Source organism: Ictidomys tridecemlineatus, assembly GCF_052094955.1.
Source record: "Ictidomys tridecemlineatus isolate mIctTri1 chromosome 12 unlocalized genomic scaffold, mIctTri1.hap1 SUPER_12_unloc_5, whole genome shotgun sequence".
Lineage (NCBI taxonomy): Eukaryota > Metazoa > Chordata > Mammalia > Rodentia > Sciuridae > Ictidomys > Ictidomys tridecemlineatus.
Genome location: NW_027520963.1, coordinates 340391 through 358804, shown reverse-complemented (window position 1 = coordinate 358804; position 18414 = coordinate 340391). Strand labels below are relative to the sequence as shown.

At 49.5% G+C, this 18414-nt stretch overlaps 1 protein-coding gene across 1 annotated transcript in view; it reads left to right on the top strand.

Moving 5' to 3' along the window:
* Positions 1 to 1408: 1408 nt before the first annotated feature.
* LOC144372333 (mitotic spindle assembly checkpoint protein MAD1-like) overlaps positions 1409 to 18414 on the top strand; it is a 238839-nt gene continuing 221833 nt past the window's right edge. Inside the window, 9 exon segments of the mRNA XM_078035712.1 lie at positions 1409 to 1520; positions 4472 to 4634; positions 7939 to 8079; positions 10508 to 10687; positions 13486 to 13610; positions 14318 to 14399; positions 16388 to 16401; positions 16403 to 16516; positions 16626 to 16740. Of these exon segments, the coding sequence (XP_077891838.1) occupies positions 4485 to 4634; positions 7939 to 8079; positions 10508 to 10687; positions 13486 to 13610; positions 14318 to 14399; positions 16388 to 16401; positions 16403 to 16516; positions 16626 to 16740 (921 nt within the window). The 5' untranslated portion in view covers positions 1409 to 1520; positions 4472 to 4484.

Here is an 18414-nt window from a genome sequence, read left to right as displayed (position 1 = left end):
CAGTCCTTCTGCACCCCAGTCTCCAACCTCTTCTCTCCGCAAGAGTCATTCTGCACCCCAGTCTCAAAACTCAGCTCTCTGCAACAGTCCTTCTGCACCTTAGTTACCAACATCTGCTCTCTACTACAGTACTTCTGTACCCCAGTCTTCTACCACTGCTCTCTGTAACAGTCCTCCGTTACTGCAGTATCAAACCCCTGCTCTCTCTAACGGTCTTTCTGCACCCCAGACTCCAATCGCTGCTTTCTGTATCAGTCCTTCCATACCTCAGTTTCCAAGCTCTGCTCTCTGTAAGAGTCCTTCTGCAACTCAGTCTCCAACCTCTGCTCTCTGCAACAGTCCTTCTGCACCTCAGTCTCCAAACTCTGTACTCTGCAACATTACTTCTGCACCTCAGTCTCCAACATATACTCTCTGTATCAGTCTTTCTGCACCTGATTCTTCAACCTCTGCTCTCTGTAGAATCCTTCTCCAACCCAGTCTCTAACCTTTGCTTTCTGTAACCATACTTCTGCACCCCAGTCTCCAAACTCTGTTCTTTCCAAGGATCCTTCTACACCTCTCAAACCTCTGCTCTCTGCAAAGATTCTTCTGAACCACAGTCTCCAACCTCTGCTCTCTGCAACAGTCCTTCTGCACACCAGTCTCCAATATCTGCTCTCTGCAACACTCCTTAAGCAACTCAGTCTAAAAACTCTGCTCTCTGCAACGATCCTTCTGCACCTCAGTCTACTACCTCTGCTCTCTGTAATACAATTCTGACAACCAGTCTCCAAACTCTGCTCTCTATAAAAGTCCTTATGCAGAATAGTTTCCAAGTTCTGCTCTCTGTAACAGGAATTTTGCAACCCAGTCTCGAACCTCTGCTCTCTGTAACAGGTCTTCAGAACCCCAGTCTCCAACCTCTTCTCTCTGCAATGATTTTTCTCCACGCCAGTATCTAACCTCTGCTCTCTGTAACAGTCCTTCTGCACCTCAGTCTCCAAACTCTGCTCTCTGTAACAGTCCATCTGCACCTCAGTCTCTAAAATCTGCTCTCTGAAAGGATCCTTCTGGACCCCAATCTCCAACTTCTGCTCTCTGCAACAGTCCTTCTGCACCACAGTCTCCAGACTCTGCTCTCTGTAAGATCCTTCTGAACTCCAGTTTCCAAACTCTGCTCTCTGTAACATTCCTTCTCCATCCCAGTCTCCAACTTTGGTACTCTGCAACAGTCCTGCTGCTCCCCAGTCTCCGAGATCTGCTCTGTGTAACAGTCCTTCTGTACCGCAGTCTCCAAACTCTGCTCTCCGTAATGGTCCTTCTACACCAGAATTTCCAACCTCTGCTTTTTGTAACAGTAGTGGGCGGCTCCGGGTGGGGACACGGAGCCCCAGGGGGTGAGGCGCGCAGACTCGGTTCTTTACGGCGGGCCTCCAGTCGGTCTCGCGAGAGCGCCGGCTCATATCTCGCGATAAGTGGGCGCAGGCGGAGCGGAGGGAGATCCGAGCAGCGGCGGCAAGCGCGAGCAGGCGACTGAGGTGAGCGGTGGAGGGCTAGGCGCGGGTCGCGGGCTCAGGATCCTGGGGGCTGGGCGGCGGGGCTGGGCGGCGGGGCGGAGAGGGCCCTGGCCCGGGGCTGACCGCAGTTGGCGCGGGTGCCGCCCCCTACGTCCCAGCGGTCTGGAGACCCCACGTCCCTTTCGCACCGCTAGAGATTGGGGCGCATCCCCTGCTGTCCTAGCAGGGTCCGTCGTTCTGTTGGGGTCTGCGCGTAGCCCTGTTCTGGAGACCCCTGGTCTACCCTCGCCACCTGTCCCTGCCATGACGGGGTCTGTAAGCGCTTTGCGTGAGAGACCCCCGCCTGCACTCGCCCCCTAGCCGCTCTTAGTGATCTGGGCCAGTCAAGTTGCAGCTGTGGCTCCTCTGAGCATCCATTGGCAAGAGGCCCCTAGGGAGCTAGAGACTGCGCGTGGAGAGAAGTGGTGACTGCTGTCCCCCTGAGCCGCCCCAGCTGTCTGCACTGGCCAAGCAGGCATCTTGTTGGCTTCTGGAGGCACCGTGTGTCCAGAGTCCAGCTCTTTGGGGTAGTGACGGGGATAGTGTGTGTTTAGAGAAGGCAGGATTCACCAGGGGATCAAGGCAGTGAGTTTTCTTGGACACTTCTTACTTTTAGTTTTATTTTTTTGATATTGGAGATTGAACCTAAGAGCGCTTTACCACTAAGCTACATCCCCAGCCATTTTCATTTTTTGAGATAGGGTTTCGCTAAATTGCTGAGGGTCTTGTTAAGTTGCCTAGGCTGGCCTCTGCATTTGCAGTCCTCCAAATGATTGGGATTACAGGCTTGCACCACTTTGCCTGGATCTTGGTCACTTATTTAAATTTTTTCTGCCATTTCTCTTTTGAGGCTGGAAGGGTAGTATGCTCCTGACTCCCATATCAGGGGCTGTCCAGAGGTGTTGGGGGTTCCACCTTCAGGTGGCTGGAAGGTTTTGAGCCTCAGGTGTGTATGGTGTGGATGGAGTAGCCTGGTTCCAGGAAGTTGAAAATACAGTGTTCTTTTCATTTTAGTATATTAATGGGTCAGTTCTCAGGGGATGGTGTTTGGAGAAGAGGATGGAAAGTGTGGCTCTGGTCTGAACTTGGAAAATAGATTTGGGCTTGGAGGGTAGAGCCTGTTTCCTGCCTGGGTTTACCAGGCTCACAGCACTGAAAGCGCAGATCGACTCCATTCTCAAGGTTCTTTTAAGTCAGAAACTTGGAGACAAGCTAAGTTATTGTTATTATTTTTTTTCTTCTGGAGACAGGGTCTTGCTTTGTTGTCCAGGCTGGCCTCAAACTTGAGATAGTCCTTCCTCAGTCTCCTAAGTAGCTAAGATTATGAGCACCCAATCAAAAAAAAAATGTTTTTAAAGGGGTTTGTGTGTATTTTCATTCTGATACCAAAGGGAAATGAACTAGCACTGCCCCTTCCTAAGGGGAGAAATAGTATGTGCCTGTGGGGGGAGTTCAAGCCTCTTGGCCATAAATGTACGTGGGATGTTCCACACCTTTTGGCTGGTGGCAGCTGGCATGACATGTAGGAAGCACAGGTGTTGAGGAAGCAGTTCTTTTACACATGAGCTTGTGGAATGCATGCTACCTTCAGACTAATCAGACCCAGCTTCTGATCTCTTCTGTACCTTTTGTTTTTTTTTTTTTTTGGTACTGGGGCTCATTACCACTGAGCCACTTCACCAGCCCTTTTTATTTTTTATTTTGAGACAGGGTCTTGATAAGTTGCTTAGGGCTTGCTAAGTTGCAGGGGCTGGCTTTGAACTTGTGATGTTCCTGCCTCAGCTTCCCCAGCCTCTGGGATTATAGGTGTGTGCCACCGCACCCAGCCGTTCTGTACTTTTTTTTTTTTTTTTTAAAGATACCTCCTCTCCCAAGTTTACTGCAGCATTATTTATTGAGGATTTTCTTTTTAATATTTACTTTTTAGTTTTCGGCGGACACAACATCTTTGTTGGTATGTGGTGCTGAGGATCGAACCCGGGCCGCACGCATGCCAGGCGAGCGCGCTACCGCTTGAGCCACATCCCAAGCCCCTGTATCTTTTTTTAAATTATTTTTTCCACAATAGTTTTATTCTATTTATTTATTTTTATGTGGTGCTGAGGATCGAACCTAGGGCCTCACACATGGTAAGTAGGCGCTCTACCACTAAGCTACAACCCCAACCCCAGTCTTGTTCTGTACCTTTCCGAAGCTTCAGTTTCATCATCTGTAAAATTTCTAAGAAGACTGAATACACCAACTTGTTTTGAAGATTGAGCTGTTGTTTTCTAATGTATAAGCAGAGTGCTGGTCAAATGTGAGGTGACGGTTGCACAGTCTACCATTTGGGTACATGTGGGATGCCTCCTCTCTGGGACTTGGTTGGAGGGAGTGATGGCACTTACTGCTGTTGCTGTTAATATGAAGTCACACTTGTGTTCCTGTGCCCACCATTGCCTTTATCATGCTGTTGCATGCTTTGTTTCTGATTTCCCAGAGGCTACTGGGCTGCTAAGCATCTTCTCTAGAGAGCTGGCTGTCCATTTGTTTTGTTGGCCAGTATTCAAATAGTGACTTGGTGACTGTTTTTTTTCCCCCAGTTCTGAGCATTGAACTCATGGGCTTGCGCATGCGAGGCGAGCACTTTGCTACTGAACTATATCCCCAGCTCTTTTTATTTTGAGACAGGATCTCACTAAATTGCTGAGGCTGGCCTCAGACTTGTGATTCTCCAATCTCAACCTCTTGAGTCATTGAGATGACTGAGCCTGGGGTTTGCATGCTTTTATGCCTCTTTTCCTCTTGGTAAATTGGTGGCGTGTACTCTCTGTTTCCTTTGAAGAAAGTGGTTGTGGGCTCTGAGAAGGCATTAGGGCTGTCTAGAAGCATTGCTGATGGTGGCATCTGATGATCTGTGGAAAGGCTGACTCTGACTTTTTTTGTTCTCCCAGAAGGAAAGTGACCATGGAAGACCTGGGGGAGAACACCACTGTCTTGTCTACCCTGAGATCTCTGAACAACTTCATTTCTCAGCGAGTAGAGGGAGGATCCGGTCTGGATGTGTCTACCTGTGCCCCAGGTTCTTTGCAGATGCAGTACCAGCAGAGCATGCAGGTGAAAGGCTGGGTGGGGTCTCTGTTAAAGACACCTAGGCTCAGGTGGGGCCTGTTCAAGTTCTACACAATTGAGGTAGGTGAGTATTAGGTAGGCTTAGAGGCCAGTTGTGGTCTTCCAGATCTCATCCTGGGCATTTATCATTTGGAGTGCTAGTTGGAGACCAGGACCTGCCCTGAACTGTCATGGTTAAAGGCCTGCCTCATAAGCACCCCAAGAGTGGACATGTGCATAGCTGTGGGTTCATACTGATATATTCATGGATGCCAAAAAGCCAGTCTATTCATTTAATTGAGGACAAAACCCAACTGCGTAGGAGCATGGGTGCCAGAATTATGAGCATACTGTCCCCTTGAAGATGTAACATAGAGAGGCTGTATTGTAAACACAGGCACCTGGTCGCCTAGTCAGCCTAGTGAGAAAGCCAGGGCAATAAGCGGAGGGACTGGATATTCTGTTTTAGCCTATAGGGGGCAATTTGCAGATCCTGTGATTTTTGCAGTTTTCTCTGATTCCAAGTTTTTGAGAATGCTCACTATGGATATAGTTGCAAAGGGTTCAGGTCTCCTGAAGGACTTCAGGCCCTAGAGAATCATGGGCTTAGTCCTATTCTGGGCTGGGACATCTGGGCCCCCAAGGAAAGAAGTGGTGTCTTGGCCTTGCCTGAGCCCTGTCACTGCACCATTGCTGTACCATCCTCCTCTTGGTCTTCTCTGCTTGTGTCTATCTTTCTCTTGTCCACTCTGCATGTGCTCTGGATTCTGTGACCCATGTCAACTGAACCAGGTAAGGCTCATGTACTGATTGGCAAAAAGGATGGTGTTTGTGTGGTTTATTCAGTGATGGAATTACTGTTAGTTAGAGCACTGAGCTGCACACTGCCCTTTCTTGGGTCATTATTCTGAGATTAGACCTATTATACTTTTTGTGGTTTAAAAAAAAAAAAATTGTGTAACCTGGGAATTGAACTCAGGGAGCACTCTCTCACTGAGCACATCTAGCCCTCTCCAGGCGCCGCCCCCCCCCCCCCCCCCCCGTTTTTTAAATTTTGAGACAAGGTCTCACTAAGTTAATGAGGCTGGCCTTGAACTTGGAGGTTCTCTTATCTCAACCTCCTGAGTCACTGGGATTATAGGTGTGTACCACCACTTTTATGAAGAGGCAGTGTTAATAGGTGGTTATTATCTTTGATTTCTGGCAAAATAAATTGGTAACTTTGGTCTTAAAAAATGCTATGATTTTAAAAAGTGGTATAATGTTATTGATGCAAATGTCTGGGAAATTTAGCTTGTCAAAATCCATGGGAAAATGTATGCCAGATATCGAGGCGCACGCCTGTAATCCCAGTGGCTCAGGAGGCTGAGATAGGAGGACCGTGAGTTCAAAGCCAGCTTCACGGTGGCAAGGCGCTTAGCAACTCAGTGAGATCCTGTCTCTAAATAAAATACAAAATAGGGCTGGAGATGTGGCTCAGTGCCTGAGTGCCTCTGAGTTCAATAATCCCTGATATAAAAAAAAAAAAGGAAAATCATGGGATTTTTTAATCAGAATTGGACCTTGGAGGTCCCCATTGTTTACTGTTACAGACTTCCTCAGGTAGGGATCAGTGATCAGTCTGTACCCAAGTAAGGTAGGTAGGAATCATGATTACAGACCTGTCTGGGACCTGACTCTGGTCATGTCCTGCCCTGGATGCCAGGCATGGTTCTTTTTCTTCCTTTCAAGGCTCCCTGAGTTGTAGTGAGGGACCTGAGGACAATCTGGGGAATTTGGAGGCAAAGATAGATGGGGTGTCTTGTCTGCCAGGTGCCTGCCCCTCTTTTTAGCCCTTGTTTTAGTTGGGAGTGTTTAGTTGGGAGTGTATTAGAAAACTTCAGTGTTGTTTAAACACAAAGGAAAGTTTTAAGTTGTTCTTGACACATAGCCGGCGGGCAAGTATGGTGCCCTTGGTCCCTGTGTGGTGACATCCCTATAGACGAAGAGATTCTGGCTTTCTGAGACAGAGTTAAGAATGAGAAGGCTAGTGAGTATGAAGAATGAGCTTAGGAACCTCCAAATATCAACAGGTCAGAGTTACAATGAGGTGAAATGTAATAAGAATAAAGAAAGAACCCAGGTGGGAGGGCCAGGGGAGGAGCATTGCTTTAGCCAGGGCCCTCACCCTGTGGGCACTGTTGGCATGGGGCTGGGCACTTTTTTTTTGCAGAACTTTCTTGGGCACTGTCAGATGTTTAGCAACAATCCTGGGCTTCTGCCCTTGTGTATCGGTGGGCAGCAGCACTACGAATTCCATTCTGTAACAATCAGAAGTGTCTCCAGACAGTGCTAAGTGTCCCCTGGGGCAAGTTTGCCCCTATAGGGGACCATGCTAGCCCAGTGGTTTACAGACTTTAATGTGTATGTGAGCCTCCTGAGAATGTGTCTAGAAGTGATTCTGATTCAGCTCAAGGGTCTGTGTAGGTTAAATGTTTGGGAGGTTCCAGGCAGCAAGGCTTTGGTCCCAGTGAAAACAGTGACTCTGAGAGACTGTGGGCATGTCCTCTGGGGCCCTTTGAGGCTTGAATCACCTGCAAGTACTTATCTCTTGTGGGCCTACTTCTAAAGTAGCCCCCAAATGCTGGCCCCATCGTAGACTCTAACCTTCTGGTTACTCAATTGAATGCTAACTTGGTGTTGTTGCAGTGGGATTTCGAAGATCTAATTAATGTTGCCAATCAATCAGTGGACCTTAAGTTGGGGAGGATCCCTGGGTTTCTGATCTAATCACATGAGCCCCTTAAAAAGATTGAGTCCAGATGTTAGAGTCAGAAGAGTTGGACTCAGTAGGGGAGGGAGTAGGGCACGTGGTGAGGGGGGGTGGGCAGCTTCCAGGTACTGACAGATAGCTGAGAAGTGGATCTTGTCTTTCACTGGTGGGCTAGCTAGGGGTTCCTGCCAACTGCCTTAATTTTAGTCTTAAGAGACCTTTATCAGAGAACCCAGCCACATGTCTGCACTTCTGATCTGCAGAGCCCACCGCCTGTTAATGAGTGGTGTTTTTAGCTGTCCAGTTTGTGGCAGTTTATTATACAGCTATAGAAAATGAACACACCTTCTTTCCTAGAACAAGCTCACCCACTGTCATCTTAAAATGTGTCTCCCTCTGATTCTCTTAATCTTTCCTTGCTTGTTGCCTCTCACCCACTTCCCACCTGGGGACCAAGACCTTGCTGGAGTGGCACTTGGGGTGCATTGAGTGGAGCAACTTGCCTTGTTTGACGTGGCTGCTGAGGATTTTCTTTCTCTTTGGGTACGACCTTCTCAGTTGGAGGAAAGAGCAGAGCAGATCCGTTCGAAGTCCTACCTCATCCAGGTGGAGCGGGAGAAGATGCAGATGGAGCTGAGTCACAAGAGGGCTCGAGTGGAGCTGGAGCGGGCAGCCAACACCAGCGCCAGGAACTACGAGGTGGGTCCAGGTGGGCAGTGTTTGTCCAATCAGCCTCTGGGGACAATAGGCTGGATACATGCTTACCAGGCTGTAAGAAGTCAGGAACCAGCCAGGGCCAACTGAGGCACTCTGCATGGGGATTGCCAGGTTGTTCCTCTGAGGATACCTATGGTGGGTCCATGTTAGCTGTGCTGGAGAAGGGTGGCTTGATATGGGGAGAGCCACAAGTGGGGATTCTCTGGCTGTGTTTACTGCTCAGTGAAGCCACAGTGCCAACAAATCTGCTGGGTGTCTTGGTTTCCTCTGTTCTCTGGAGAAATTGGAATGCAGATCTGGCAGATCTACCAAGTGGTGCAGGGGTGACAGGCTTAGAACATTACTGAGTTGCTTGAATTGTCTCACCAGGGTGGTTGTAGGACCTCAGGAAAGTGCCCTACTCTCGCTGCTGTGCTTGCTCTTGGCTTCCCAGGACAGCAGGAAAGTGCAGCCTTGCAACTCCAGGAAGGCTCAGTCCAAGAACCTTCTGTTGGCATCGCTTTGATTAACAGTCCTTTGCCAGGTTTTCACTAAGTGCTGATCAGTTGTGAAAAGGCTGCCAAGATTCAGCCAATGCCACAGACCAGGGAATCTCTCAGGCCTTCCTTCCTTTCTTTTCTGGCCCCCACTTGCCGTGTATACATGTACTCACAGTTTCCTGTCCCTGTGTAGATCTCCTCCAGGGTGTAATGCAAATTGGACTGTTAGAGCCAGGAATGTAGATTCCTGCCTTGGTGTGCTGTCTGGGCTCATGAGCCAAGACTTTGAAGTGCCATTTGTTGAGTGGACAGACAATACCAGGGGCCCTTGGACTGTATGAATATGCAGTGCTAATGGAAATGGTCCTGGCTCTCAGGCAGAAGGATGGGCCCTGGAACTATTGGAGTTTCTCTGGGCAAAATGCCTTGAAGGTAGGGCCTGTGTGCCTTCCCTGGATCTCCAATGTCTGGCACATTTGGTGGTGCCTTGTGGGTACCTAAGAGCATTTGAGTGAGGAGTTGCAGCAGGGTCTGTTAAAGCTCAGGGGCACAGAGTGACAAACTTGGGAACTTGAGAAGCTTTTCATGACCACAGACATGCTGAGGGGCCCCGGGAGCCATGGAAATTAGTCGTTTTCAGATTGTCCCTGGAGTCTTGGCTTCTACATTGTTTTTTCAGGGGCTGCCAGGTTGCTGGTAGGTGAGTGTGGAGGACAGGCACTCCTCTTCCTGAAAATGGTGGTAAGACCTAGGGTCTGAAAGCCTACCTGGGCTCCTCATCTGTGTTTGACTGGCAGTGCAGTAGTGATGTGTGGGAGGGCCTGGGCTGACAGAGCAGTTTCTTTATTTTGGGGGGCTAGGATCAGGCCCATGTAGAACTCATGTGCTCTACCACTGAGCTATACCTCCAAGTCCCCTAATGGAAGATTCTTATTCTGTCTAGCAAAAGGGTCCCCTGGCTATTTTAGAGGCTGCACTTGAAGTTGCATCCCCTTGAGTCCCCTTGTGGTGGAGATTGGCCGTCTTTCCATAAAGCTTCAGCCCTATGTGTGTGCTTTTATTAAACCTATGTGTGTGCTTTTTGGGCTGGAATGTCCTAGGAAAGGGTGGCATAAGCGTTTACTCTGAGTAGGACCTGGGGGAAGTTCCTGGTGGTCCTAGGAGGGAGCTGGTGCTGGCAGCTTCCTGCTGAATCAGGCTGGTTGAGCTAGAAGGCAGGGTGCTGGGTGGGTGGCACTCACCATCTTTCTTCTTGGGATCTGATTCCTACTATCTGGTCCTTTTTCAGGGTCTGAAGGTGAACCCTTCAGGCCCTCATGAGTTGTCACAGTGGCATGTGTCCTAGTTCTATCCCTTCCTCACCAGCATAAGCAACATGGCCTCCCTGAGGGTAATGATATGTGGTATCTTTGAAGGGCCACGTGATCAGATACACTTGTGGCAGATCTAGCTCCCCTGTAAATGGTTCCGTTTGCAGGCTGACTTCCACCTGTCCCTGCTCCAGTCATTGGCTCGTTGGGAAGTGCAGACTCATTTTAATGATGGCCTGAGTGTAGTTCGACAAGATCTGCTGGTGCTGCAAAAGCTCAGCCTTTTTCCAAGGTCGATTCTGAATTTTACATTTTCCATGCTCCATCTCATCCCTGCTCATCACTGAGCAGTCAGTTTAATGAGTGTGTGGTGTCATCCATGCTGAGTGCCCTCCAAGGGCCCTGGTTTCTTTCAGTGGGAACTGTTATGCTACTGTGGCAGAAGCACTGGCACTGCCATCCCAGTCCCAGGTTTTCACCTGGTTTTGCTGGGGACTTGGCTGATGGTTCTGTCTGGCTATTCTGTGGGCCTGAATGGCCTAAGTCGGGTCTGGAGTGTCCTTGTCCTGATACTCCTTTGGGATTTCAACTCTCTTTGGCCATGATCTTCCTTCTCCATAGCGTGAGGTTGACCGCAACCAGGAGCTCCTGGCGCGTATTCGGCAGCTTCAGGAGCGGGAGGCTGAGGCCGAGGAGAAGATGCAAGAGCAACTGGAGCGCCATAAGCTGTGCAAACAGAGCCTGGACGCTGCCAGCCAGCAGTTGTGGGAAAAGGAGGATGGCCTGGCTACAGCCAGCGAGGTAAGCATGGGCCTGCATGCAGGCCCTGGGGTTTGCTTTCTTGCCTTCAGCCATTTTCCAAGGGAAAAGAACAAGTGACCTCCCAACTTCACCTAGTAGCAAAGAGGCATCCTTTAAACTATGCTCCTCACATGTGCACCTGTAGTTTTTGCATGGTCATAATCAGAGTAAATAAATTAATTTTCCATTCTGTGATTTTCAATTAGTAAGTGGAGCCCTTTTTTGTTCTTTGTAAATATGAATTTTAATGGTTGGCTAATCCATTTTTGTCCTTTTTCCACTGTTTGGTTTCCTTGTGTTTGCCCCGATAGCTCCCTGACAGGCAGTTTTGTGCATGCACCCTGTTTATTTCTGTTATGTTTTGTTTGGACAGACCCGAGGAATAGGGTGGCAGACCCAGTCATAGCTCTGTGGTGGTTGTTGCTAGTTGCTGGGTTGTGTTGATAACCACCACGGAGTATCTAGTATTGCTGTAGCTTTCACTGTTCGTAGATGGTGGTATATTCTGGAAATACTTTTTTCTTTTTTTCCAGAAGATGTAAGTAGGTGCCTCTGGATTTGCATTTCTTTGATTATCAGCGAAGTCTTTTAGCATCTCTCAGCATCAGAGACTGCCTTTGAACCAGGATGTATATGAACTGTAGTCTCAGGGACAGCTATGTATGTTGTAGAGACAGCCTGAGCGTTAGTGCTGGTGGGTACTGGACTCCTCTGACCTTCCTTGTCCCTCTTCTGTGGTGTTCAAGATCACAGGTGCCGAGAGGAAACAGATGAGAACCGCCTGAGGAGGGGGGAAACACCATGTCGCATCATTGGTATTCTGTCTCCATGTGGCTTTCTCCACTTGATAGATCCTCAGGAGCGGGCTGTAGGTTATTTTTGCCTTGGCAGCACTGGGGAGCATGTTAAGGTTGTTCCCACATCTGTCTTCTGAAGTGAGTGTTGGCAGGAGAGGAGATGTGATCAGCTTCCAGAGAAGCTGGCTCCTGCTTCTGGAGAAGTGGGCTCTCTGTGGGCCCTGGGATCTGCGTTTTGGGCTGTGTTGCTGTTCTGTGGTCAAAGGGAGCTATACATACACTTCAGTGAAGGGTAGAAGAGGTGGTCCTGAGTGGGGCCATGTCCTCAGAGAAGCCCTCTCTCATCACTCAGTTCAAAGTCATAGGTCTTCCCCGTTGACTGCCATCTCCTATCACAGTGCCCCAGTTTATGTTACTTGCCACTCTGAAGTTCTCCGTTTTATCTGTTTACTTGCTGATGGTCTGACTTTCCCCAGGATGTTTGTCCTCCATCAGGGCAGGCTGGCTCTGGTGTAGTGCTTAGTGCTCAGTGCATGTTTACTGAACTCAGCAGGCCATTGATGGGTGTGTGTGTGTGTTTTTAAAATATATATATATATTTAAATATATATATTTAGTTGTTGATGGATCTTTATTTTATTTATATGTGATGCTAAGAATCAAACCCAGTGCCTCACACATGCTAGGCAAGCACTCTACAATGGAGCCACAACCCCAGCCCAGTGGATGTGTTTTTAATATCTCCATTTCTTTTTTCTTTTTCTTTCTTTTTTTTGGTATGGGGGTTTAACCTTAGGGCATCCCTAGCTCTTTTTATTTTTTATTTTGAGACTGGGTCTCACTTGTTTAGGGCCTTGCTAAATTGCTGAGGCTGGCCTTGAACTTTTGATCCTTCTATCTCAGCTTCCTGAGTTGCTCTGATTATAGGCGTGAGCCACCATGCCTGGCACCTCTGTTGTTTTTTGAGTCCCACTGTGGTGCTCACTCTTGTGATAAAGTGAACCATACAGATTGTTGAGTATGGGGTGCCCCATGTGTGTCCCCTAGAGGGTCATGCTTTGAATAGCACCAGTGTGTTTCCCTGGGTCCTGGGTTGGGTACAGTTCTCAGGAAAAAGAAAGGAGTGCTGTGGCTTCTCTGCAGAGGATGCCACCTCAGGAGACCCCTTGCCCCCTACAGTTCTACCCAGTGTGACTTACTGTGGTGAGGTTGCTGGACCCACTGTCTTGCCCTCTGTGTGGGCTCCCTAGAGTGGAATTTAGGCTGTGTTAGTTTGCATGACAAGGAACAGGGCTGGTTTTTTGTGTTGGCTTGACCAGCATGCTCTTTCCCTCAGGAAGGGGTTGATGGTGGATGAGGTGATGTCAGAGCAAAGAGTGGTGGTTCCTTCACATGCCTATTCTGTGGTGTCAGGTGGACTTGTCCCTCCTGGAAGCTGCTGGATGGGCCCTGCTGGTTTTGCTCTGGGACTGTCTCTTTCTGAGTACTGTAGCCAACCCAGCTGGTTCTAAACCACCTTGCTGGCCTGGGAGTGCTGCATCCTTACTGATGGTTGGAATTGTGGTGTGAGGATGGGTAGAGGAAGAATTCTGGGTTGAGAGCATAATGAGAGCCAAAGAGTGGAGGGAAGGCTAAGGTGGATGCATGGTGTAGGGACACTGTGGGCCTAGGATAAGGGGTATAGAGGCCACCAGGCCTGAGAGGCTAGGCCCATTCTGGCTAGTGGCAGCTTTGCTCTGGGAGTCCCAGGACTAGCTTTCCTCGAGGGCCTGGTTGTAACCCAGATCTGTCTGTCAGCTTGTGGGGACTATGACCCAGGGTTCTGGCCTGCAATACTTCTGAGAGTGTCTGTCTCATTTACCCAGGTGTAGGCTCCGCAGGGGTGGGCTCTGTTCCCACCCCCTGGTAACAGGCAGGAAGTGATGGCTCTTCCTTTCACTGTAACTTGCCGGGAAGTTACGTTTGCATCCATGAGCCACCTAGAATCCCCTCTCCTTTCAGACCATCAATGTGTTAAAGGGTCGTGTCTCAGAGCTGCAATGGAGTTTGATGGACCAGGAGGTGCAGGTGAAGCGCTTGGAGTCTGAGAAGCAGGAGCTGAAGGAGCAGCTTGAACTGCAGCTCAGGTGAGGGAAAAGGAGCTTGGGGATGCGGGGCTTTGCCTCTGTGTCTGTGCCAGGCCCTGGATGCTTTTCTCACCGCAGGCTGCAGGAGGGACTGACACAAGGCCTCTGAAACTGGGATTCTGAGTGCAAGGATAGGGGGTGTTTTAAATGTTTTTGAGCCAGGATGAGGGCAGCAGCTCCTCCTTCTCAGGGTGGCACACCTTTTCAGAGCAGGCTTCCAGAGAAGATCTTATGCTGAGCTAGGTTTTGAAGAACATGCAAGACATCCCTTGAGTTTGTGTGGGCTGTTGATGGGAAAGGACATTTTAGGTTTGGGGGACATGGTAAGCAAGATAGATGTGGGAAAATCTAGAGGATGGTGTGGTCAGGAGGCTTTGGGTTCTCTCCTGAGGAGTTGACCCTTCCCTTACCAGCTGTAATCTGAGTTTTTTGCTTCTTGGGGAGAGGGGTGATCAGGTCTGAGTGGGTCCTTTCTGTGGTTGCATCAGGTCTGGTGATCACTGGTGGAGGGTGAGCAGTGTGTTGAGAACTGTGGGGTGCTGTCAGTGGCCGATGTTCATCCACGGCAGCACCATCCAGATGAGAGCCACTGCAGGGGCTACTCCAGGACCTGGGTGTACCCTTGTAGTGGCCTTGTTTGTGCCAGGAGCTTAGGCTGAGAGTATTCTTAAGGTGTTCCTTCATGTCATGCACTCTTCTCTGAACAGGAAATGTCAGGAAGTTAATCAGAAAATTCAGGAACTTCAGGCTAGCCAAGAAGCAAGAACAGACCAAGAACAGAAGATTAAGGTGGGTTGCTCTGTGTCAACCTTGTGTGTGTCCTGCAGGCATCTCAGGGGTGGTCTTAGCCCTTCTGCCACCCACTATTTGCAGGCCTTTCTGAGCTGAAGATGCCCTCAGTGGATGTTAGCCACTGTCCTATCTTCTAGGTACTGTGCTGGCTGCCAGGAGGCCAAGGTGAGTGAAATAACCATTTCTTTGTTTGTATGTGGTGCTGAGGATCGAACCCGGGTCGCACGCATACCAGGCGAGCACGCTACCTCTTGAGCCACATCCCCAGCCCTGAAATAACCATTTCTGCTCCCAGGAAGCTTGTGTCCTAGTGAAGAAAGGCCCACTAGAAACACAAGGAAAAAGTGACATTGGAGATGGTACAAAGTAGACCTACAAAAGTTGAAACCCTGCCCATAGTCACATACTGGAGAGTCACTGAAATGGGTCCCCAAGCCAGGTCCATCTGATGGGAGCTCAGGCCACATGTTTCACTGTGGAGGGTGTTGCCAGAAAGATGATGCCTTGAGATCCCTTCCATGGCCTCTTGTTGCCTTTGGAGTAACAACCAGGCCCTTCAGGAGACCCGTGGCCATGGCTCCCTACAGCTTTCCACTGTGCCTGCTTGGGCAGGTTGTGCGCTTTGCTCCTGCTCTCCTTGGCTGCCAGCCTGCTTGGCACCCCCACTTGCCCCCCACAACTCACCTTCTTGGTTAGCTTCTCCTGAACCTTGTCCTTCCCTCTATGACCCTTAGCCCACCTCTCAGTCTTTGCTTGCCTGATTTGTATTCTGTGTCACTCTGCCTCTGCCTCTTGACTTAGCCCCTTACAGAGCTGGACTCTGTGACACTTATTATTATTTTTTTTGTCGGTGTAGGAGGGATTGAACTCAGGCACTTGACCACTGAGCCACATCCCCTGCCCTATTTTGTATTTTATTTAGAGACAGGGTCTTACTGAGTTGCTTAGCACCTCACTAAATTGCTGAGGCTGGCTTTGAACTTGCAGTCATCCTGCCTTAGCCTCGTGAGCGGCTGGGATTATAGGCATGCACCGCTGTGCTTGGCTTTAGTGGCACTTATTGATAGACCAATTTGGATATTGTTTGTACTCAGCCTGTTTGGTGATTGTCACTAAATGCCAGTGTGCTTCTGTTGAGTCCTAAGGTGACAGACATTACAAAGAAGTCTGTTCTTGCAGTTGAAATGGACTCAGTTGCTGCAGGAGTGCTGCTGGTGCAGAAGTGACTTCATGTAATGAGAACGTTATGTCCTTGCTGAGCGTCTTTGGTCCAGGTGTGCCAGTGGTTCCTTCTGGATAAATAAGTCTGGGAGGAACCAGATGGATGGATGCATTTATGTGGTGTGGATGGATGCTGGCACAAATGGGCAGGGCTAGAGGTGGCTGAAGAGGACACAGCCAGAATCACATCAGGTGCAATCTCAGGAGGGATCTGGGGTTGGGGCCTAATCCAGGGAGATTGCCGAGGTTCTGGTACTGTTATAACTTAGCAGAGGAACTTTGTGGTTCCTATGAGTAGACTTTATTTTTTAGAAAAGTTTTAGGTTCACAGCCAAATGGAAGAGAATATAAGAGGATTTCCAGACCCCTTGTCTCCCACCATCATCTCCCCGCAGTTAGCACCCGCTTCAAAGTGGATCATTACCACAGTTGACTAAGCCGCATTGACTCCTCATCACCTACTCCACAGGCTACACTGGAGTTCACCCTTGGGGGCCACATTCTGAACAGATGCACCCTGACATGTGTCCCCCATTGTAGTGTCTTGCAGCCCTCCGAGCACCACTTGCTTTTCCTCCTCCCCCTGAGGACCACTGCTATCTCACTGCCCCATCCTTCTCTTCTCTCCAGAGTGTCCCGCAGGCGGAAGCCACCACATGTGCCTTTTCAGACTGGCTTCTCACTTAGCTGAGACTTGCGTTTCCTAGGTGTCCCCTGGCTGCTCACTCTTCTTTCCTTTCTTCCTCTCTGCCTGCCTCTGTCAGGACCTGGAGCAGAAACTGTCTGCAGGAGCAGTATGCTGCCGTGGTGCGGAGCATGAAGTCTGAGCTGCTGCGGCTTCCCAGGATGGAGCGGGAGCTAAAGCGGCTGCGGGAAGACAATGCACACCTGCGGTGAGGAGCTGGGATGAGGCCCAGCTGCTTCCAGATGCGACTGGGGTTCATGGGGTGGGTTTGTCCCCTGTATATGTGGCTGTGGGAGTGACAGTTTCTGGCCTTGCAGGGAGATGAGGGAGACCAACGGGCTGCTCACAGAGGAGCTGGAGGGACTTCAGAGGAGGCTGGGCCGCCAGGAGAAGATGCAGGAAACTCTGGTTGACTTAGAACTGGAGAAGGAGGTAAGGGTTCAAGTGGGCAAGCCATGCCTATGAGACTGTCCTTAGCCCTCTCCAGAGGACTCTGGCCATTTCCATCTTGTGCAATAGCTGGTTACCTGTAATGTACTTATTGTCATGGCAGTGTGGTAGGAAGAACAATGGCCCTCAAGGGGTCCATGTCCTAATTCCAGAACCTATGAATGCATGTGACAAGGTTGAATCTGCTAATCAGCTGGCCTGCAGTGGGGGAGGATCCTGGTTGTCAGGTGGGCTGCATGGTCTAAGGAAGTAGGAGAGGAAGACCTGCCTGCCATTGCCAGCTGTGAGGGTAAAGGCAACAGGTGTGGGCAGCCCTAGAAGCTGGAAAAGACAATAGATGGATTCTCTTGGGAGCCCCTAGAAGGAATGCAGCTGGCCCACACATGAATTTTAGCTCAGTGAGAACTAAGTGGGATTTTAGGCTTAAGTATTGTAGGAAACTATGTTGAAGCCACTGAGTTTATGCAGTTTAACTCAAGGCTATAGAGGACTGGCACAGAGGGTGTGCCAGCAAGGAAATGGCACATGGTGCCTACATGTGAGGACGTGATGGAGAGCCATGCTGGATGTTTTCTTCTGATCTGTCATTGTAACTTACCAGTGACGCTGTGTGGGAAAATGCCATTGCTGTACAGTATTGGAAAGTCACCTTGTGGTTGGAGGAGGAAATGGAGGGTCAGTGTCCAGTGAGTTTGGACCAGAGCTAAGGATTCCTGGCTCCTGCCTGGAGTTTTTGTCCTTTTTACTGCTTCTCCTGAGTCACTCTGTTGCTGTTCTACCCTGGTTTGTCTGACATGCTCCACGCCACTGTTCCAACCATCTTAACCATCTTTGGCCGCCCTGAAGTACACTGGCTACTTCCTGACCTGGGGAGCACTCTTTGTCCTTTTTTGGAGCTTCAAGACAGCTCAGAGCCATTTGGGGCCACGGAGCCCTCTGAGCAGCTGCTGCGGCTGTTTGCCATCAGTGGGGCCTTCCAGGGCAGCTCCTCCTCAGAGGTAGCTTCTGTAGGAGTGTATTGGAAAGACAACTGTCAGCCAATTGCTCTTCTCTTTTTTCTCCGGACATAGTTATTTTTGAAATTGTTTTAAGATTTCGGGGTTTAGAATTACATTGCTTGTAGTTTGAAGTCCTGCTGTGGATGCTTGCTGGCTCTTTGACTCTGGGCCAGTTCCTTAACCTGTTTGTCTCTTCATCTGCAGAGTGAGGAATAGTGACAGTGTCTGCCTCATGTCAAGTGTTCAGAGCAGGGCCTGGTGCATAGTAACTTGACCAGCACTGGCTGTAGGAAAGTTAATAACCAAGCATGTGCTTGGTACATAGAGGAGATCTGGAAATACTCGAATGAATGGTTTGTAGTAGCACTCAGCTGGTTATGGGAGGAGGTGACAGGAGGTCAAATCCAAGTGGTTCTTCCTTCAATTGCTTCAATTCCAGAAGGGCAACTTTCTGGGCTTTGGGCCAGCATTGAACAGGCCCATTCTCTTGGGGCTTGCTGGTCCTAGTCTGCCATAGGATTGGGGAAAATTTGTCTGTTAGACTGAGTCCATCTGTCTGGGACTTGGCATCCTGAGAGGTAGTTGGGAGAGTGGAGAGGTGAGTCCTTAGGGTTCAGCTGCCCAGATCTGCACCCTGGGCACAAGAGACTGCAAAACC